The 22413-nt window shown below is 40.4% G+C and overlaps 1 protein-coding gene across 1 annotated transcript in view; it reads left to right on the top strand.

Annotated features, from left to right (window-relative positions):
* LMNB1 (lamin B1) overlaps positions 1-22181 on the top strand; it is a 57286-nt gene extending 35105 nt beyond the window's left edge. Inside the window, exons 6-11 of the mRNA XM_040444359.1 lie at positions 5838-6058; positions 7382-7607; positions 9294-9398; positions 13449-13568; positions 18704-18811; positions 21630-22181. Coding sequence (XP_040300293.1) covers positions 5838-6058; positions 7382-7607; positions 9294-9398; positions 13449-13568; positions 18704-18811; positions 21630-21671 — 822 coding nt within the window. The 3' untranslated portion in view covers positions 21672-22181. The remainder of the gene's footprint in view (positions 1-5837; positions 6059-7381; positions 7608-9293; positions 9399-13448; positions 13569-18703; positions 18812-21629) is intronic.
* The last annotated feature ends 232 nt before the right edge of the window (positions 22182-22413 follow it).

Consider the following 22413-nt stretch of genomic DNA (forward strand, 5'->3'; position numbering starts at 1 on the left):
TTATTTTATTTTATTTTATTTTATTTTATTTTATTTTATTTTATTTTTATTTTATTATTTTTAGTAAAATGTTTTGCTGATTATAAAACTGAACACTTTTTTTTTGCAAGAATTTAGAAAACAAGGTAAACAGTGAGTTACATAAAATGGGGTAATGTAAAAAAAAAAAAAGCGGGGGGCGGGGCGTCTGGGTGGCTCAATGGGTAGAGCATCTGACTTTGGCTCAGGTCATGATCTCGCGGTCCGTGAGTTCGAGCCCTTCATCGGGCCCTGTGCTGACAGCTCAGAGCCTGGAGCCTGCTTCTGATTCTGTGTCTGCCTCTCTCTCTGCCCTTCCCCCGCTCATGCTTTATCTCTCTCACTCTGAAAAATGAATACATGTTAAAAAAAAAATTAAAAAAAAAAAAGAAAGAAACTTGTACATTGCTTGTTTTGTGTACTTTATTATTCATGACATAATTTAAAAAATTATTTTAGACCTATTTTGTCCTGACAGTATTTTGAAGTTTTCATGTAGCAATAGGACTGCAAGGATCTTTGAGTTCACTCAGTCCGCACATAATCTTAGGCCAAAGGCGGAGAAGTGATTGAGTTCACTCAGTCTGACACAGATCTAGGTGAGTTTAAATACCTTGCCCAAGAGGCTGCAGGCTGATAGATGGGTTTTTCTCCTAGTTCCCTGTTTTTCCTTTTACCCCTCATACTCTTTAAAGATAATCTTTTTTTCCTTTGCACCATCTTAAGAGCTACCTTTCCAAAAAAAATAGGCTTCTGTGTTCCTACTATGTGTTGACATTTACTATTTTTCTCCATTTAATAAATCATACTCTAGTCATCCCCTTTCTCTGAATTTCACATGGCCCCTACACTTTTTTTTCTTGGCAGCTGCATATTCCACTTAGTTATGCTAGGTATAGATGTTTTACAGACAGAGGCACAGACTTGCCTGTTAAATAGTGATAGGTTGTGAAACTTGGTAGCCACCTTTCCTGACTCAGGCTCAGGGCTGTTTCCCTCTTGGCTTCTTAGTTATACTCCTGTCCTTGACAGTTTTTTGTTAACTTCTGGTTAATGGTCTTTAAACAGTGTCAGGCGGGGCCCTGGGGGTTTCCAGGAACTAACTCCTTACGAAATAGGAGAGATGCACCTCCTTCAGCCAGAATAGTTTTAAATTTCTTTGACTTTGGGGAGCTGGAGGGGGCGGGGTGTCCTTCCTCTATTCATTACTGGTATCAGATTTTATGGTAAGTAATATATCTTGAGGAGTGTCTTCATTAGTTCATAAACTTTAGCCTCTTAGAAAGAGAAGCAAAAAGCCACCCCTCCCAGTATTTCCCATTGTGTATTTTAACTGCATTTGTTGTTGGGCCATACCTGTTTCCTCATGCTGCCTCTTAGGCCATACAGTTTCCTTTTGGTTATTTGACTTATGCTAGTGAGGTACTTCTTAAACTTGATTTAAAATTGACATAGCCTTGGGGCACCTGGCTGGCTCAGGCGGTAGAGCATGAGACTCTTGATCTCAGGGTTGGAAATTTGAGCCCACGTTGGGTGTAGAGATTGCTTAAACATAAAAAAAATAATAATACTAAAAAAATAAAATTGACATAGCCTTTAAAATGCTGACTTAAAATATTTTTATTTTTTATTTATTTATTTTTTTAAATTTTTTTTTTCAACGTTTATTTATTTTTGGGACAGAGAGAGACAGAGCATGAACGGGGAAGGGGCAGAGAGAGAGGGAGACACAGAATCGGAAACAGGCTCCAGGCTCTGAGCCATCAGCCCAGAGCCCGACGCGGGGCTCGAACTCACGGACCGCAAGATCGTGACCTGGCTGAAGTCGGACGCTTAACCGACTGCGCCACCCAGGCGCCCCAAAATATTTTTAAATAACATAGATACGATAGTAGTAGTCTGTTTTGAAATTAGGAATTTCGTTTATTGCTTACAGCATTTCTTTTATTTCTGTCTAGTTTTTTAGTGGCCAAATTACTTGGTTGATCACAGTCTGTCTGGCTTGCAGAAGACTCTCCATTAGCACTTTGAAAGCACCTCTAAGTTGTTTTTTTTTTCTTTCTAACATTCAGACTCTGGAAGCTTCTATTGTAGCTAGACCCTAATAAACTAGTACAATTATGTTACATACTATTAAAACAAACAAACAAACAAACAAACAAAAGACCCAGCAGAAGTCAGCTGTAAAGTATTTTAGAGTGAGGGGTAGGATCATACATGTAGATAATCTAGTTTGACTTCTTCATTTTTCAAATGTGGATACTGGTTTAGTGAGGTTAGTTACAGCTTGCCCAGAGTTTTGAAGGTACTTAATGGCAGACTTGCAAGAAGAATCTAGGTCTGTCTCTCATGTTGTATTCTTTGTGTACAGGTGTTGTGTAGCTATTTAAAATATCATTTATTTCTAGGGGTGCCTGGGTGGCTTGCTTGAGTATCCAACTCTTGATTTTGGCTCACATCATGATCTTGGGATTGTGGGATCGAGCCCTGCATCATGTTTCATGCTGAGCTTGGAACTTCCTTGAGATTCTCTGTTTCTCTCACTCTCTATCTGTCTCTCTCCCTCTGTCCCTCAACTCCACTTGTGCTCTCTCTCTCTCTAAAATTAAAAATATATATATACGGAAAAAAAAATAAAAAAAAATATATATATATATACAATTTATTTCTAAATGATTCAGAGTAACTTTAAAACTTTTTTATACCTTGATTTTGTTTTTTCCCCATTTATATAGCTCTGTAATATCAGAGGCAGAAAAGTAGAGACATTTTTAGGTTTACAAATCTGGGCTCAGAGGTTACCTCTGAATCTTGGGTACTTCATGCCTTTCATCAACTCCTTTAATGTTTGTTTATTTTGCAAGAGAATGAGAGAGAGCTTGGGCAGGGGAGGGAAAGAGATAGAGTTCCAAGCAGGCTCCTCACTGTTAGTACAGAGCCTGACACGGGGCTCAAACCCAGAAACCGTGAGATCATGACCAGACCCAAAACAAAGAATTGGATGCTTAACCAGTTGAGCCACCCAGGCGCCCCTGCAAATGCAGTTTAAATGCAAGTTTTCGAGGTAGGGATTATGTTTAGTATCACTCTTAAGATGAATGCCTGCTTCTGATATGGACTGTCAGATGCTGCTCTGGATTTTAATTAATTGTTTTTTAAATTACCTTTTTATTTTGGCATAATTCTGGTTTTACAGAAAAGTTAGAAAGGTAGTACAGGCAGTTCCCCTGTCTCCCTCAACCAGTTTTCCCCCATTGTAAGCATCTTATATTATCATGGTATATTTGTCAAAATGAAAGCGCTGCTGTTGGTACAGTACTACTAACTAGACCGCAGACTATTTGGATTTTATCACATTTTCTATTGCACTTGTTTTCCTTCTCCAGGGTACCACCTGTCTCCCTAGTCTCATCAGGCCTGTGACAGTTTCTTAGGCTTTCCTTGTTTTTTATGACCTTGAGAGTGTTGAGAAGAACTGGCCACTTACCGTGTATACTGTCTCCCAATCTGGGTTTGTGTGGTGTTTTTCTCATGATTAGACTGGGGTTCTGGGTTTTAAGTGCCTTTCTTGTCTCATCATGTCAGGGGTCACATGACATCATTGGTGATACTAACCTTCATCACTGGTTAAGGTAGTGTTTGCCAGGTTTCTCCACTGTCATTACCATTTCTTTCTTTTTATACTCTGTTCTTGGAAAGCAACCCACTAAGTCCAGCCCACTCTTGAGGGTTAAGGGATGGGAAATAAGCTCTCCATCCTGAAGGGGTATCTACATTTATTATTAAGTGGAATTCCCTAGTAAAGATGTGTCTCTTCTTTTTAAAAGTTACTTATATTTTATTCATTCATTTTGTTTATATTAGTATGGACTCATGGATATTTATTTTATCTTTTGGGTTAATCCAATTCTACATTCCTTTATTGGCTTAGATGGTCCCAGCTTTGGCTATTAGGAGTTCTGTCAGATTGCCTATCATGTCCCCCCCCCTTTTTTTTTTTTTAATTTTTTTTTCAACGTTTTTTATTTATTTTTGGGACAGAGAGAGACAGAGCATGAACGGGCGAGGGGCAGAGAGAGAGGGAGACACAGAATCGGAAACAGGCTCCAGGCTCCGAGCCATCAGCCCAGAGCCTGACGCGGGGCTCGAACTCATGGACCGCGAGATCGTGACCTGGCTGAAGTCGGACACTTAACCGACTGCACCACCCAGGCGCCCCTCATGTCCCCCCCTTTTTAAGCACTTCTTTACTTTCTAGTACTGTAAGATACTCCAGGTTCATCTTGTATTTTCCCTGTACTAGCCCTAGAATCAGACATTTCTCCATGGAGCCTTGGTTCTTTTTATTAGAGAATAGTATATAGAAATGATGATCTGGACATTGAGTGTCTCACTGGTCTGGGGTGTCATTGCTTCTAGGCCCTTTTGTGGATGGAGCTAGCTGACATAGGTATTATGCTAAGCCGAGTTTACACACTTTCTATAATGTATTTCTGTCCACTTGTATTTATATTAAACAAAACCCAAGTTAATATAGATGTTTCTGACTAACCCCATCCCACAGGGTTCATTTTAGGTTTTCTTGTTTGCTTGTCTATAACTTTTCTCTTTGAGAGTAAAAAACCTAGTTTCTCCCATCCTGTTTACTTATTTGTTCAACCCAAGTATAGATGTAAAGCACTTTCAAAAATTTTAACCCATACCCCTGTGAGAAACACATAAACCGATTAAAGGGTAGTGTTTCTGCACAGTGTAGATCCTCTTGATTTTTAGCCTTCTAGGTTTAATTTTTGCACAATACATGCCCTTTGGATTCTGCTCTGATGCAGCTACTTGTGATTCTAAGGGTGTGAACTATCTATCAGGCTTTTTGAGTTGATCACCTTTGTCATTTTTTGAGGTTACTGAGATGAATTCCGTCTTGAAGAAATGCAGAAGAATAATAACCTAGTGAGCCACAAGGTTCTCAGATGAACTTTCTGGCTTAGGCTGTGTGATTTCTCATTTTTTTAAATACCAAATGCAAAGTTTTATGCTTAAAATAGTATCTTACAAACCACACTATATTGTACAGTCTTTGTATGCTGCCTGATCATGAGAGCGCAGCAGTGCTAAAGGGACACTGTCCCTGGGAGTTACCAGAATCCCTTTCTGTGGTTTCTGCATAATTCCAGCAGTTCTCCAAAGCATACTTTCACCCTTAGGTTTCTTTTGTCAGTGAGTTTCCTACCTTTTTCGTTCTTTACCACTGAGTTTCCTATCTTTTTTGTTCTTTACTTTTGTTAATTTATACTTTTGAGTGAAAAGGTTTTTAGGGGAGCCAGACTTGACTTTTACTAAAACCACAACTTTTAAAATTTTGTTTTATTTGGCTAAATACAGAAAAATTATATGTACGTTTATGACATACTGCATTTGAAGAATTTACCTCTTTTTAAAATCTTTTACAAGTCAAAACTTCCCAAGGGCTGTATTTTGCATTTGAGAGATTTTGGTTTTTAATTTTTTTTTAAGTTTACTTATTTTGAGAGATAGAGAATGTAAGTGGGAAGGGACTGAGAAAGAGGGGGATCATATATCTATCGATCTTAACAAAAAATATTCAAGCAGTCTTCTTATTTTATGTGTTGAGAGAGCCAGCCTGAGTGGGGGAGGGGCAGAGGAAGAGGGATAGAGAGAATCTTTTATTTATTTATTTATTTATTTTTGAAAATTTTTAGCTTTATTTGTTTTCCCATCCAGGAAATGGTTTAAGATAGGTGCTTTGTGCTAATGTTGAAACATTCCTAGAAAGTAATTGTGTTCCCTTGACTCTGAAGTCTAGAGCATGTTTGGAGAGGATTCAAGAGTTGGAGGACTTGCTCGCTAAAGAAAGAGACAACTCTAGACGCATGCTGTCTGACAAAGAGCGAGAGATGGCGGAAATAAGGGATCAGATGCAGCAACAGCTCAATGATTATGAACAACTTCTTGATGTAAAGTTAGCCCTGGACATGGAAATCAGTGCTTACAGGAAGCTCTTAGAGGGCGAAGAGGAGAGGTAAGTGACTTCGGTGTCACTCTGCCCCATACTTTTTGTCCTTCCCCTTTTTATTTAAGAGTAGTAAATAGGATTGAGCTTTTGCAAAAATTTTATTTTAACATTTAAGGCAACCTTAAATATTTTCTCTGTCATATTTTAACACTGGAGTATAGATATAAGTAGAAATGGATCATCTATCTCTCTCTCAACAACAAAAATATTCAAGCAGTCTTTTTTATTGTATTGTATTGTATCGTATTCTATTTTATTTTATTGTTTGAGAAACCGAGCAGGAGTGGGGGAGAGGCCAGAGGAAGGGGGATAGATTTTTTGTTTTTGGAATTTTTTTAGCTTTATTGAGATATAATTGACAAATAGAATTGCAATATATTGAAAGTGTACAACATGATGATTTGGTATATGTATACATTGTGAAAAGATTTCCACCCCAGAGTTAATTAATATGTCAGTTAGGGAGAGAGAATCTTAAGCAGGCTCCATGCCCAGTGTGGAGCTTGACATGTGGCTGGATCTCGTGACCGTGAGATCATGACCTGAACTGAAATCAGGAGTTGGATACGCTAACCAACTGAGCCACCCAGATGTCCCTGTTACTATTATTTTAAATGCTGGACTGTGTCAAGATGCAGAGTCTTTTTCTTGAGATTTTAAATATTATGTTGTAAAATACTACATTTGCTGAAAGAGACCTTTATGCTTATTTTTCAAATATGGTTAGTGTATAAATCCTTTGATACCTGTTCTTAGAAAAAAGTTTCAAAGCATAAGTGTCTGATTTAGAATGAAAAGCCAGGGCGCCTGGGTGGCTCAGTTGGTTAAACATCCGACTTGAGGCCAGGTCATGGTCTCACAGATTGTGACTTCTGGCCCCGCGTCGGGCTCTGCGCTGACAGCTCAGAGCCTGGAGCCTGCTTTGGATTCTGTGTGTCCATTTTTCTCTGCCTATCTCCTGCTCATGCTTTGTCTCTCAAAAATAAATAAATGTTAAAAAAAAAAATTTGGAATGAGAAGCCATTTAGTTTCAGTGTTACATACATTGTAGTAGGTGGGTTGGTTCCTCTCCCCATGTTTTCCAGACTTCCTGCATAACAATTACATTCTGTTTCTAGGGAAAAACATTCCGATATTATTTTTTAAAGAACATTATGGTTGGCACTCTAGCACAAAGACTTTTGTCTTAGTTAAGATGTATATCAGCCTTGTTCAGCAGATCTTCAGTGATGTTTTGCTTTAGAAATGCGTGTGCAGGATATTAATACCGTTTTTACTAAAGTTGGAAGTGCATAATTGTCTCATAAATGGATTATTTTTCCCCTGTAGATTGAAGCTCTCTCCAAGCCCTTCTTCTCGTGTGACAGTGTCCCGAGCATCCTCAAGTAGGAGCGTGCGCACGACCAGAGGGAAGCGGAAGAGGGTCGACGTAGAAGAGTCTGAGGCGAGCAGTAGCGTCAGCATCTCTCATTCCGCCTCGGCCACTGGCAATGTCTGCATTGAAGAGATCGATGTTGATGGGAAATTTATCCGCTTGAAGAACACTTCTGAACAGGTGAAAAACAGATTCCCCCTTTTTTTCTAGGAAGGCTTTGCTGATTGGTAGACTATTTTGCATTGCTAATAATTCCTCAGCCTTTATTTGGATTCAATAGTCTTCACAGAGTAAGAGTTGCCCTCCTCTATTTTTTACTTAAATTCACGAAGTAAAATACACATTGAAATAGGAGGAGGAAGAGGAGAGGGTACACTTAGTGATTTAAAGATGTCCTTCCTTAGCCTTTCTGTACAGAGCCACAGCTTTTTGTCACACTTGGCCATTCTCTCACAGTGGCCTTCCTAAGGATGAGTTGTTGTTACACCCTTCCCTAGCCAGATTGGTGGAAAAGTTGGGAGTGGGAGTGTGAAAATGGGAGATATTTTTTCACAGCCGTTAACATCAGAAAAGGAAGGAAATGTGAGGCTAGAGTCAGATATATGCAGGGAGTATTTTGCTCTTTAAATGAATAAATGAATAAAAACTCATGATATAATTTATATGAAGAATTGTATGGAGCCCTATCTTGAAATTATTTGTTTAAAAGTTAAACAAAATATTCATAGCAGGGAATTGTGAGGTTTTGAGCTGGGGTTTTTGAGAGCTCAGAAGTGAAGTTCCTTCCTGGCTAGGCATCATGGAGTTGGAGGCCATGCAGGGGTATGTGCGATGATGCTGGATGGCAGACCTGGGTGTTCCATGGCGGGGGGGGAGGGGTGTGCAGTGGGATGAATGTCACTTCCTGAAGCATTGTTCAGGATTTGTCAAATGTTGTTTGTGAAAACCACTCCTTTTCTCACCAGAGCTATTGAAGCTGCCTTGTGTGTGTGTGTGTGTGTGTGTGTGTGTGTGTGTGTGTGTGAATACATAATTTGGATGGGCAAAGGAAAGCTAGTAGTTCACATACTAAAAGAGAACAGGCTCTATGCCCTCTTAGTCACGACTTTAAAACCTGAAGAAAAAGAGTAGCCTCTGCTGCTCCATTATTGTAGTTTGGCTGTTTTTCAAAAGGCCTAATAGCCCTGTGTTGAGTTATTCTACACCTGGCTTTCAGCCTGGTTTATTCTTGGCTTTGAGTTAGAGATGGATATAGATCAGTCCAGCTAATTGCTTTAAATACCCTGCACCTTTTCTTGGGTGTCAGGCAGCGCTGGGTAGCTTGGGGGCCCACGGTGATAGACCTCACTTGGGACTGGCTCAGTGCATCACTGACCCTTTTTCAGCCCCTCATGCTTTGAGGTAAGGGAGTTACATGTGGGCAGAAGTGGTATAGGTGCAAAAGATAAAGGACACATTTTCTTCCATCTGTTTTTAAGTTTATGTGTCTGTATTTTTTTAAAGCTTAAATTAATCAAATGTTAGATGTTTATAGTCATGATTATGACCGCTAGATGGTGTTGTAAATTTCAAAGACCTACCTGATCTAGCAGTGACTATGAACCATTTAGTTTGGTTCACATTCCTTTTATTCCAGTTTTGTCTTCTTTAAAATAAAGTACCTTAATATTAAAACTGTAGCACTATTGAAGTTACTGCTCTGCTAAATGACAAAACCATGTTTTCTTTTTACAGTAGGAAAATAGATTCCTAGGAAGACTCCCATAGAGCCTTCTTAGTTTAACTGCCTGTATAAGTTCATTTATATGGTTATCTATCGCTTTCTGTATATTTCATGTGACCTTGTTTTACTCTTTTTGTGAATAGGATCAGCCAATGGGAGGCTGGGAAATGATCAGAAAAATTGGAGACACATCAGTCAGTTATAAATATACCTCAAGATATGTGCTGAAGGCAGGCCAGACTGTTACAGTAAGTGAATTTAATCATCATTTAATTTAACTTCAGTGTCTTAACTAACAGTTAAAGTAATTCAAGAAAATTTTTGGCTTCAAGGGAAGCATTTTAGAAGTGGGCATTAAAACATCTTTGACATTATTAGGGAATTACAAGTACTATTAAAGATTTTTAAAATCCTATTTTATTGAGAGTGGTAATTGACTATTAAAAGTGAAAGTATTGACCTGTGAATAATCTTTATTTTGTCTACTCCAGTAGATATAAAACAGCTGTCTCTTGACATTATTGTAGCCAGTCTGATTCAGGAGATACTGCTTAGCATAAAGAACTATTAGGATAATCTTTTAATGCTAAGGTATGCCTTAAAATGACAGTTGTTTGCCTTGGGTGACTGACCTTCAGCATCATTTGGGTAGTGCTTTGGTGTCCAGGACCCACCTCACCCTTAGTCACCATCTCTGGTGTTGGATTAGGGACCTGTGGTTTGAACAATAGTCATTAAGTGATAGATCCTAGAAAGAATCACTTTTTTTTTGAAGTTTATTTACTTAGAGGGAGAGAAAAAGAGCGTGTACGCATGTGAGTGGCAGAGGGAGGGAGACAGAGAATCCCAAACAGGCTCTGCGCTGTCAGCACGGAGCCCGACATGGGCTCGAGCTCGCAAACTATGAGGTCGTGACCTGAGCTGAAACCAAGAGTCAGACGCTTTACTGACTGAACCACCTAGGTGCCCCAGAATCACTTTTTTTTTTTTTTTAAACATTTTTTTTTATTTTTTTTTCAACGTTTACTTATTTTTGGGACAGAGAGAGACAGAGCATGAACGGGGGAGGGGCAGAGAGAGAGGGAGACACAGAATCGGAAACAGGCTCCAGGCTCCGAGCCATCAGCCCAGAGCCTGACGCGGGGCTCGAACCCACAGACCGCGAGATCGTGACCTGGCTGAAGTCGGTCGCTTAACCGACTGCGCCACCCAGGCGCCCCTAGAATCACTTTTTTAAACGTAATTTAGCGAGGGTAACGTGGTTTTTACATACATAGTGTTTACATTTCTAGATTTGCAGAGAGATGGGCTTTTTGTGTCACTCTATATTTTGAGTTCTAAGTGGTTCACTGACCGTTGGCTGTGCTCTGAAACATCACATCTTTAATAGTTACTAAATGTCATTAGCATACTTTCTATAGAAGTCGCATCATTGAGCAAACACAAAATTTCTTTTTTTTTCTTAGTAGATTTTGTAAATTGTTAACTTTGATAAAGATGTGAAAATGGTTCATATTTTTGTTCTTGAAGGATATAGAAGTAACTTTTATCAATTTCTTCTAAAAATACTAAACACATATTTTTAAATTTATGATTGATACACATTTAGTGTTTAAGATCAGAGGCTCAAACTAGTTAGGACTTTTCTTTTAAAAAGTGTCCTAGAGCTTGATACCACATTGAGAAAATATGAGATGCTAATTTTGTAATAATGGGTAAAAAATGGAAACAAATATTCTAACCACACTATCTTTTCTTCTCATTAGTCATTACTATAGTGAGAGAAAATTGTTCAGTCCTCTTACATGTCTTTTGGAGGTTACATAATGTGGTGGAGAGAATCTGACATTTTAATTCAGAAGATTTCAGAATTGAGTGTGCTCTCTGTCTCTGTAAAGTAATGTGAAACCATTATGCCAATCATAGGCTTTTTCCATTAGATATAGTTCCTCAGGGACCAAATAGATAAATATACTATAGGTCTAGTGGAGCTCAATTATCATATAAAATAATGTGATTTTTTTTTTTTTTTTTAAGTAGCTAGCCTTAAATATGATAAGAAGCTCTTTGGAACATGGTAGTGATAAGTAATCTTCCTGTAAAATTGTACTAGACAATAGCAAAGATTAATTTAAAGCTGTAGAACACAAAAAAAGAAGTACTTAATTTAAAATTTTCTTCCCCTCCCCCGTTCATGCTCTGTCTCTCTCTGTCCCAAAAATAAATAAAAAACGTTGAAAAAAAAATTTTAAATTTTCTTGTAGCCACATTAAAGTAAAAAAGATGTGAAATTAACTTCAGTGTTATGTTTTATTTAATCCACTATATCCAGAATACTATTCTTTCAACATGCGATCAATATAAAAAATTATTAAGTCAGATATTTTACCTTTTTGTTTTAGAATTTATTTTTTTATTTTTTATTGTTTTTTAACGTTTATTTATTTTTGAGACAGAGAGAGAGCATGAACAGGGGAGGGGCAGAGAGAGAGGGAGACACAGAATCTGAAATAGGCTCCAGGCTCTGAGCTGTCAGCACAGAGGTCCGACGCAGGGCTCGAACTCACGGACCGCGAGATCATGACCTGAGCTGAAGTCGGACGCTCAACTGACTGAGCCACCCAGGCGCCCCTACCTTTTTTTTTCTTTAAACTATGTGTTCAAACTTACAGCTGTCCTCACAGTACATCTCCATTTTGACCAGCCACATTTCAAATGCTCACAAACCACATATGGCTAGCACATGGAACAGGATGACTCTGGGATGTTTAATTTTTTTTTTTAACTTTTATTTATTATTGAGAGACAGAGACAGAACATAAGCATGGCGGGGACAGGGAACGGGAGAGACACAGAATGTGAAGCAGGATCCAGGTTCTGAGCTGTCAGCACAGAGCCCAACACGGGGCTCGAACTCACAAGCCATGAGATCATGACCTGAGCTGAAGTCGGACACCTGACTGACTGAGCCACCCAGGCACCCCAGACTCTGGGACATTTTAGATGTAGATTAAATTACCCAGTAAGGTTACTGACATTTTGTGATTATTAACAACACTAAACCAACTATATGATTCCATATGGACTAGTGAAAATGTCTTGCTTGAAACGAGGAAAACATTAACATTCCACAAGCCTGACAGCCCAGTTCCAGTTCATTTTTTGTTTTACCCCAGTAAATGCTCCTTGTCCGTTTCCAGCTATAATGCTGACGAAAGATCTTGAAGCTTCAGGTGAGCATCTACAGAGGATGGGCTCCCTCCTAGTTAGTAATTCATAGATATTCCTCCCCATTTAAAAAGATGTCTGCCTGTATGATCTCCAGTCTTCATTTTGCCATCATGTAGCCATTTATATTGTAAAATAATTTATGGGGTGTAAGACTTTCCTTTCTATTTTCATACAGTCTTTCAGAAGCATCAGGATTGGTGGTGGTGTCCCTACAGATGGAGGTTGTGGAGCTGGAGTGATTTGTCCCTGGCTCAGAGCCAGAGTTTCTGACTCACATTTTCTCCACTCTACCAATACTCTTTTGCCTATAAAATACATTAAAAATATGGCAGAATTTCCATGCTTATTAGGAGGGAAATGTAATTTTTTTGGTTTTGCCTATTTCAGTAGCATTCCTGTTTATCAGTGAGTAATGGGTGATTTGTTCCTTTCCTGTTTTCTTTTCGGAGTTCAGTATCAGACACTCCTGACGTATTGTGACAGAGCCCCTAGTTGGAGACCTACTAGTTTATATTAGAATATTCTAGGTGGGCTGTCTGCTGCAGAAGTTTTGAGAGAAGTTAGCGGTATCTCTTCACTTCCTGCTCTAGGCAGCTGGAGGCTACTATTGGAGCTGGTCAGAGGGCTCCACCCCAGAAGAATGGCCCATAAAACCCATAGAGTAACAGTAGCAACAGTGAGAGCTGAGCCTTGCCGAGTGAGCCAGCCCCTCTGTGCGGGTAATCTCATGCGTTCCAGGTTTCACTTCTGTCATTTCATGCCTAATGAGAGTAAGGTGACTTGCACATATTCAGCTGACATGTTGAGAGGTAGGAGGTGAATATGGACAGCGTCCCCTCAGATCCCTGTGCATCACCATTCACATTTATCGGTTGGGGAAGCCGAGGCCTAGAAAGGTTCTCCTGGATGCACAGCTAGTCATACAGCAGTTCTCTGAACCTGGGACTCAGTTCTGAGAGTTAGAATCCGTTCTTTTATAAAGTGTCCAAGTCTCTTGGTTACTTTGCTGTCGTTGGGATGTGGGAGAGCTGGGATCTGGATCGACTGATGTCCTTTCTCTTTTCTAGATTTGGGCTGCAAATGCTGGTGTCACAGCCAGTCCTCCCACTGACCTCATCTGGAAGAACCAGAACTCTTGGGGCACTGGTGAAGATGTGAAGGTGATATTGAAAAATTCTCAGGGAGAGGTAAGGCCATTTTGTCAGCACTACCACAGTGTGTGTTCCCCTTGAAAGTTCATTGTGCAAGACGATTTCTCTTCAGAAATCACATTGAAATGGGAAGTAGTTGATTGCTTACACCAGACCAAGGCCGCTCAGTAAATCCAAGTGAAGCTGACTTCAGATTTTAGGAGTGAAGTAGGAATGTATTGTGGACACTGAACATACAGGACAGTAGTTCTGTCTCCACTGCCACTGGCTTTGTGACTTTCGGCAAGTTCCTTTACTTTAGTCTTCTCATTTTACAGTGGAGATGATAAAGACAAGTAATATAATTGTGATGGTATTAATGGGAGGAATACAATATAAATGAGATAATCGTTGGGAAATGCTTGCAACAGCATCTGGCCTCTGGTGACTGCTTATGTTTTCACCTTGTTGCTCGCTCAGAGTGTTTGTGAAACTGTGAGTTTGAAGACCGTGGAGTGTACATCTGCTTGATATTTCTATTTTTAACATGTCTGTCCTAGATTCTTATCAAAGAACCTTACCTACCCGTGCTGTCAGGTAAAGACACCCCTACCATATGTGCACGTGCACGCCCACCCAAGAAGTGGGAGTCTGCGGAGGAAGGAGCGGTTGCAGGCCAACTCGCAGCAGCCCCTTAGGGTTTCCTTCTCCGCCGCTGTAATGCCGAGTGCAGACCTCTCACCTGTACGGGGCTTGTCCGGTTGACCTGTCTCATTACAGTAATCAGCACAGCACATTGAGGGTGAGGACCTACGGTGAATTTTCTTGGCACATATTTCAGTAAGAATTTACTGGATAAAAAAATTTTAATTAAACGTGGGCCTTCCCTTGAGTTCAGAGAAATAAAGTAACACGTTTGCAATGCGGGTGTGGGGTGTTTGCATCAGGAGCCTCGTGCCGTGCCACCTTCCTGTCTCTCACTGCACACATGTGCTGGTGTTGGGACCGCTCTTCACATGAATTCACGGTCTGCTGGATGAAGAGTGCCCTTGATCTCAGACTGAGAGTGGTTCTGATTCACCATAGACCTCAGTACGGTCGTGTGAGATTTCAGGGCACGCGTGAAGAATTCCCCTCCAGGTCCTTGGCTAGCCTCTCCGGTGGGGGCGTAGTTGACACTTGGTGTTGCTCACTCCGTCTTCAAGGTGTTGGATCTTCTCCGCAGGAGAAAGAAGAGGCTTCTTGCCGTCACCATTTGGAAACTTTCCCAGGGTCGCTGGGGCCGCCACCCAAATGCTGCATTCCCCCGACACCTGACGTGGGCAGCACACGTGACACTCTCACAGTGTTGCCAAAAGTGGCGATTTGCTCAGGTTGAAAAGCACCGTTAGAAGGGGCCCTGGCAGATGAGAGGGGCTTTTGTGAACCATGGAAATCCAGTCATCACCTGTGTACCATTCTTTTCTCTGTGAAAGCCTATCTAGTTAGAGGTAGTCTTATGGGAAGATATTTGGAATGTAGCAGTTTAAAGCCCACAAGATAGAGTGACATGTGAACAAAGCAGATCCCGTGACTGGGGTCAGGCTTGAAGGTGGTATTACAGTGACGTTTCGATAAAGCTGACTGAAGCTTTGGTTTCTCTGCAGAACTTAAACCATTGAATATTAGATTATTTGCTTGGTCGGTTTTGTTCTTTTAACAAACTTCTGTCTTCTGCTTGCTAGGCTCTATTTAAAGTGACTTTTGTCAGATGAGGAAAATAGGATGAATACAGTTTCTATTTTTGCGGTTGCCAGCCAAGTAAATTTGGTATTTATTCGTTAATTCTGAAACCGTGTTTATTAGTAAATTCCAGACCATATTTGCAACAATCCATAATCACTACCATAAAGACCATTTTTCTGTAAGTTTGTAGGTAATTGGCATAAGTCAGTTTATTTTTTTACATATATTTTCTTCTTGCCTGAGGCATTGGAAATGTCAGAAAACCCACTTAAACCAACCCTCCTGGGAATATCTGGGCTCACACACCCAGAAATCCAGCAGTAGTGGACTTGATCCAGGAGTTCACTCACTGTCACCAAGGATCTTGTTTGTTTGCTGAGCGTCTCTGTGGTTGATGTGGGATGGGTGCTGGAGTTCCTGGAAGTGCATCATTCCAGGTTGGCTTTTTGTGGGAAGGAGCCTCTTTCCCTGTGACATTCCCATCCTGGGCTTTACTCTCCTCGTACCAGCATGGCTCACAGGCTCCCTTCTAACCCGGTTCCTGGAGTCAGGAGGACAGAGCTTGAGTATTCTCTCTCTAGCAGCTTGATCCCCTCTGCTCCTTGTGACTCATTTGTCCCATCTCCACGGGAGAGATGGGTACCCAGGTGAAATTGGGGACTGTCACTGAGAAATGAGGGAGGAGGTGCTAGATGATTAAAAACACCAAGTGTTGACATGCTAAATGTTCTTCTGTGAGGGAAATAAGAAATAAAAAAGTCTCTACCTTCTGGAATATAGTCATAACTGAAGCTTTTATATATGTGAATGATTGCTTGTCTGTACAGAGATACCATAGTTTAATAGCTCCTCCATCGAAAAACAGCCCTGTAACATTTGCTGATTTCTTTGCTGTGGATATCCCATACTGTCACTGTGGTGTTTCCAGGATATCCGCATGTCATGACTGAGCACAGTTGGCAGAGGTGAGCGCATCAGCTGGTACTGGCTGGCTTCAGTGCATGCCTGAATAGTGTGCCTATGTGTGTGCAAGGCTTAACAGGGACAGACTCCTAATACATTTTACAGAGAGGCCATTTATATGTGTCTTTCAGGGCACTTGATAGGGTTGGATGAGAGGAACTTTTTGGATAAAGACACTTATTAGCGCCTTGACTAATAATTTCCTGGGCCCAAACCTTCCAACGATTTTTGGTTCTAAATGTGTTCTATGATTTTTCTATCAATTTTTAGACATTATTTAGTACACTGATTTTCTATACAGGCCTTCTGCATTGGATTATTTGGTTTTTAAATGTCATCACATGAAAGGTGCTTAACAGCAGGCTTATATTAAAAATAACTAAAGGGGCACCTGGGTGTCTCAGTTGGTTAAGCGTCCAACTTCAACTCAGGTCATGATCTCACAATTCGTGGGGTCGAGCCCTGTGTCAGTGACAGCTCAGAGCCTTGGAGCCTGCTTTGGATTCTGTGTCTCCCTCTCTCTGTCCCTCCCCTGCTCATGCTCTGTCTCTCTCTCTCAAATAATAAAACATTAAAAAAAAAAAAAAAGTAGTTAATGTGAGGGGCACCTGGGTGGCTCAGTTAGTTAAGTGTCCAGCTCTTGATTTCTGCTCAGGTCATGATCTCATGGGTTCGTGAGATTGAGCCCCGCATTGAGCTCTGTGCCGAGAGTGCAGAGCCTGGTTAGGATTCTGTCTCTCCCTCTCTCTCGGCCCCTCTCCCACATGTGCTCATGCCCATCCTCTCTCATTCGCTCCCTAAAAATAAACATTTTTAAAAAGTAGTTCAGGGGCACCTGGGTGGCTCAGTCGGTTAAGCGTCCAACTTCGGCTCATGTCATGATCTCACAGTTCATGAGTTTGAGCCCTGCATCAGGCTCTGTGCTGACAGCTCAGAGCCTGGAGCCTGTTTCATATTCTGTGTCTCCCTCTCTCTCTCTGACCCACCCCTGTTCATGCTCTGTCTCTCTCTCTCTCAAAAATCAGTAAATGTTAAAAAAATTTTTTTTAAATAAAAAAATAAAAATAAAAAGTAGTTCAGGTGAATTAACTTATAATTAACTTAGTTGGGCAAGTTCCTGCTTACGGAGTTTCACATTTGAGGAAAATAATGTCACATGCTTTAAGAATGTTTGCAAGATGAGGTGTATATGTTTGTCACGTGCTGCCTGAGCTGGAATGTGAGAATTCTGCAGCAGGGTTTCTTTGACTTTTCTTGCCTCGTTTTAGGATGAATTGTGGAAGGCTGGGTACTCTGAGCACTTTTTGACAATTCTTCTTCTATTTTGTATGCCGCCATCCCCCAATTGATATCTGACTTCAAAGAATTATAATTGATGTAAGGCTCACATGCTTTTTTGTTAGTGCTGATTTGGTCAGAGCACGCTGATGTTTGTGAAGTGGCCGTTCGTGTACCTGAGCACTGACTGACCTCACAGAGTTGAAGTTTCCAGCTGAGACTCTCACTCTCTGTCTTCCATGGCCGTGTAATGTAATCAAAATTCCCCACAAAACACTAGTGTACTACCTTGCTTCATTTATGAGATATATCCCTGGACATAAATTTAAAGTTGAACTCTGATTTGTAAGACAACCTTCTTTGGTTTTCTTTCTCTGCTATTTTAAACGAGCTGGTTGTGTGTTAAATTCCAGATAAGCTTTTACTGACGGAATTTTAGCATCTTTGTCTGTGGAGTTATCCTTCTTGAGTGACCTTAGGACTTGGTACAGAATAAAATGAGATGCTCTGCAGCAGGCTGTAGGACACTCATTTACTTGCTGCCAGATCGTCAGGTCAGCCTCTTGCTTACACACAAATACTGCTGTGCTGTGCAAGTCAGCGTTCTCCACAGGAGAGGCATCTGTACTTGTGCCTTTCAGGAGAAAATGGAAACGGTGAATGATGAAACTGTTTTCTGTGCAGAATACATTGGAGTTTCACTGGTGTGTTATTAGTAAATGGCGCTCATCTGTCTTGGTTCCATTTCCTGAGAGGAAAGTTGTTGAAGGTGGACTGTTGCCACCATGTTGCCTGCGATCACAGCATTTGGCCTTCAGCTTCATTTAATTCAGAGTTTCTTCAGTGCCTTCTTTTTGTGAGGAGCCAGGACCTTGAAGCTGCATTCATGTTGAGTGTTACAAAGAGTCTCGTGTGCCAGATTGTTCACAGAGTTCTTAGTAAGCGAATGGGATCAGAAGCATTGGAATCTTTGCAGCCGGCATTTCAAATTGGATACTGGTAGCTCCTCTGTGGGGAATATTGAAAATCTAACAACTGCTACTAGTCGTGTAAAATATCCTGTTCACTAGCTAAAGCTATTGATGAAGCACTTTCTTCTTTTTTAGAAAATAATCCCTGATGCAGGAAAGGTGCTGTTTCTAAAAGTTAAGCAAAGATATGTTCCCTCTCCCCAACTGCCTTTGCGATAGTTATGACGTTGACTTAAAAGTTACTCTTGTTTTCAGGAGGTTGCTCAAAGAAGTACAGTCTTTAAAACAACCATACCTGAAGAAGAGGAGGAGGAGGAAGCGGCACCTGAAGTGGTTGTTGAGGAAGAGATTTTCCACCAGCAGGTATCACTTTAATATATTTGTTTAAAATTTTATTGAAAGAATTACACAGAAACCAAAATCAGCAGTGGATTTGGTCTTTTTCCCTATTACTTGAACCAGATGAGTGATTTGCCACCTGGGGTTTGTTTTTCCCGAGGGGACATTTGAGATAGTACATTAGAGAGTGTTAGAGGAAAATGATAGCACTTCTTTAAAACAATTTTTTTCTCCTTATATCCAATTTCAGTTTTTATCATGTTTCATAATGTACATAATATGCAGGACGTGTTGTGTATCACTTATAAATAAGTATATATGGGTTGGAATGCATGCTCAAAATTATTTACTGGAGAGTTCTGTGATAGAGGTTTATTTTAGATCACTAATTAGAGTATCTGCATATAAACTTAAAAAAGCCAGAGTAATATTCTACTGCAGTGGGAAACAAAAATTCTTGCTATATTAAATTCCAAGGGGCGCCTGGATGGCTCAGTCGGTTAAACTATATTAAATTCCATATCATCTAATTATAAGATAGATTTTAGCTGATGCTTGGGCTTTTGAGAGCCCTTGAAATAAACTCCAAATTTGATTTTAATTAATTAAATTGGAATTATTAATAAGTAATAAGCCTTCAGTTTATAGTCTCAAGCTGTTTGAGTCAGGTGATTAATCAAAATTCCTACCCTTATCCTTATAAGACTTTGTTTCTATGTTTCCAGCTTTATAAGTCGGTTCATTTTGTTTCATTGGCCCCAGTCCTACTCCGAATAAACATTCTCTTAGGTGGTTAACCCCCAGGGTTGAGAACCACTTGATGGGGGTTGTATGAGGTAGAACGAACTTTGGGATACTTCCTAATACATTTTGGAGGACTGTTCAAGAACAGCTACTTTAGTCTTAACTTTCACAAGAAACCAGGACAAGATCCATTTCCTGCCCCCAGTGGGAAGCATTATAATGAGTGGAAGTAAAATAACAATGTAAGAAATCTCTCAAGGTGGCAGAGAAGTGGCTCAGAGTATGATTTGTAGCGGGTCAGATGCTGGAGAAGACTGTCTAGGCCACCAGAATTGTTGAGAAGATCCCTGGGAAGTATGCTTGTCCAGTAATTTGAAAGTTGGGCAGTTATTTGGGTATCAGAAGACCCACAGTGGTGTTTGCATTACCTGTTGGCTGCATTAACACACACTCCAAAACATAAGTGACTTAGAACAAGTGTTTCTTACTTGTCTTGATTCTGTGGTTTGACTGGGCTCAGCTGGGCAAGTCTTTTGCTCCATGTGATGGAGAGAAAGTTAATGACACAGTTGTATTCAGCTGGGATCTTGGCTGGGGCTGGAATGTTCTCCTTGTTTCTCTCCATGTTGCTTTATCTTTTTTTTTTTTAAGTTTATTTATTTATTTTGGGAGAGACTGAGATAGTGTGAGTTGGGGAGGGGCAGAGAGAGCGGGAGACAGAATCCCAAGCAGACTCCACATTGTCAGCACAGAGCCTGATGCGGGGCTTAAACCCACGAAACCGTGGGATCATGCATGACCTGAGCTGAAACCAAGAGTCGGACACTTAACAAACTGAGCCACCCAGGCGCCCCCACGTTGTTTTATCTTTTGGTAGTTTAGCTGAAATCTTGTTTATAACATGGCAGCTGGCTTCCATAAGGGGGAGAAAGAGAGCACCAGATCTCTTAAAGGCTAGGCCCATATTCTCTTAGACAAAGTGAGTCTGTAGGCCATATTCAGCCATAGGCAAGGGCAAATAGTCCTCAGCTCTGATGGGGAGGAGTGAGGCAGAGAACCTGCGGTGATCTTCTGTTCACCACAAAGGACGTGTCAGGATGTCAGTGTTAGGTGTATCTGTCCAGTTGTATCGTAGGATACACGTCATACATAGATGAAATGGGAAGCTTTGGTGGTAAGTGTGCAGTCTGGGCTGCCTGGGCAGAGAGCTTCTGCACACGTTGGAGCCAAGGAGATGCTAATACTGATCTGCAGTTGACTCCAGAAGGGAGATTAGAGAGACACTGAGGGACTGTGAATGGAGGTTCATTAAGACCTAGTGACTGAACTTGAGAGGGGAGAGAAGGAGAAGAAGGCAGAGGTGTGAGGCGTTTAGCTTTGGTGATCAGAGTAGATAATGATGTCAAGTTTTAAAAGAGGGAAGATGGAAGGGTAGATATTTTGAATTCTCATTAGAGAATGGGTCCAGTGGCCTTTCGAATTGATAAGGTTTTTTTGGTGGCCTTCAAGAAACCAATTTCAGCCAAGTCTGGTGGTGAGTGACAGGTCTGACTGTGTGGTTTTAAGGAATTAGTGCGTGGTGAAAGACAAGAACAGAGAGAGCCATGTTGACTTCACGTCTGAGGACGATGCCGGAGCCTGTGCTTTGGGATGTGCAAGCAGAGGACCCAGCCGGCTGGGCTCCCTGATGTGGTTGTTCACAAGGGAGCCTGCTGACCTCCTGTTTCCGGTTAGAAAAGAAGGTTCTTTATTGAATAGTGACTTTCAGCCTTAGCTGCATATCATTAATTACTTAGGGAGTTTTAAAATTATATATAAATAGATATACTTCCCCACTTAAATGAGAAATTCTTATCTAGAGACCCAGATCAGAATTTTTTTTTTTTGAAGCTCTTCAGGATCTGAATGTGCAACTGGAGTTTAGTGTCACTGTTGTGGAATTTGTTGGAAGAAGTTTATAAGAGGAGGTTAAAAATGAGAAAATGATAAAGTTTCATTTGAAGTTAGGTAATACGGTTTTGTCCCATCTCTGCCTTATTTTAAAGTGCTGTCCTCCATTTTCTTAGCACTGATTTTTCTTTCTGCTTTTCCTCGTCAGGGAACCCCAAGAGCATCCAATAGAAGCTGTGCAATTATGTAAACTTCTCAAGTCAACGGTCTTCCTCAACACAAAGAAATACGGTAATCCTTACCAACATGCAGTGCAGAGCCTTCTCAGAAGCACAGAATATTTTTATATTTCCTTTATGTGAATTTTTAAGCTGCGAATCTGATGGCCTTAATTTCCTTTTTTGACACTGAAAAAGTTTTGTAAAAGAAACCATATCCATACACTTTGTTGCAAGATGTGAATTATTGACACTGAACTAACTGTGTACTGTTTGGAAAGGGTTCCTCAAATTTTTGACATTTTTTTGTATGTGTGTTTTTTTAAGTTCTTACAAGAAGGGGACGGGAGGGTAAATAAACCACTGTGTGTCTGGGTATAATTTGAAGATTGCTCCATCTAGATTAGCAATCTGCTCTTGATTACTCTCTGCTATATATAACGGTGCTGTGAGGGGGGGGCATTTTTCAATATATCAAACTTTTGTACTGAATTTTTTTGTAATAAACAATCAAGGCTACAAAAATTTTTTTTAATAGAAAAGAGAAATTTTGTAAGAAGGCAATATTAACCTAATCATCATGTAAGCACTCTTGGATGAAGGATTCCACAAAACTTTGTTTTATGGTTACTTCTCTTAGATTCTTAATTCATGCGGGGATAGCGGGTGGGAGGGACGGGTTTCTCTTAAAATGCATTAGCTGTGTTTTTAAAGATAGTGTAACTTGCTTTAATTTCCTATGATACATTAACAAATAAAAGCTGTTTTAATATT

The sequence above is a fragment of the Herpailurus yagouaroundi genome, unplaced genomic scaffold (genome assembly GCF_014898765.1).
Source record: "Herpailurus yagouaroundi ecotype Mexico unplaced genomic scaffold, PumYag 192, whole genome shotgun sequence".
Lineage (NCBI taxonomy): Eukaryota > Metazoa > Chordata > Mammalia > Carnivora > Felidae > Herpailurus > Herpailurus yagouaroundi.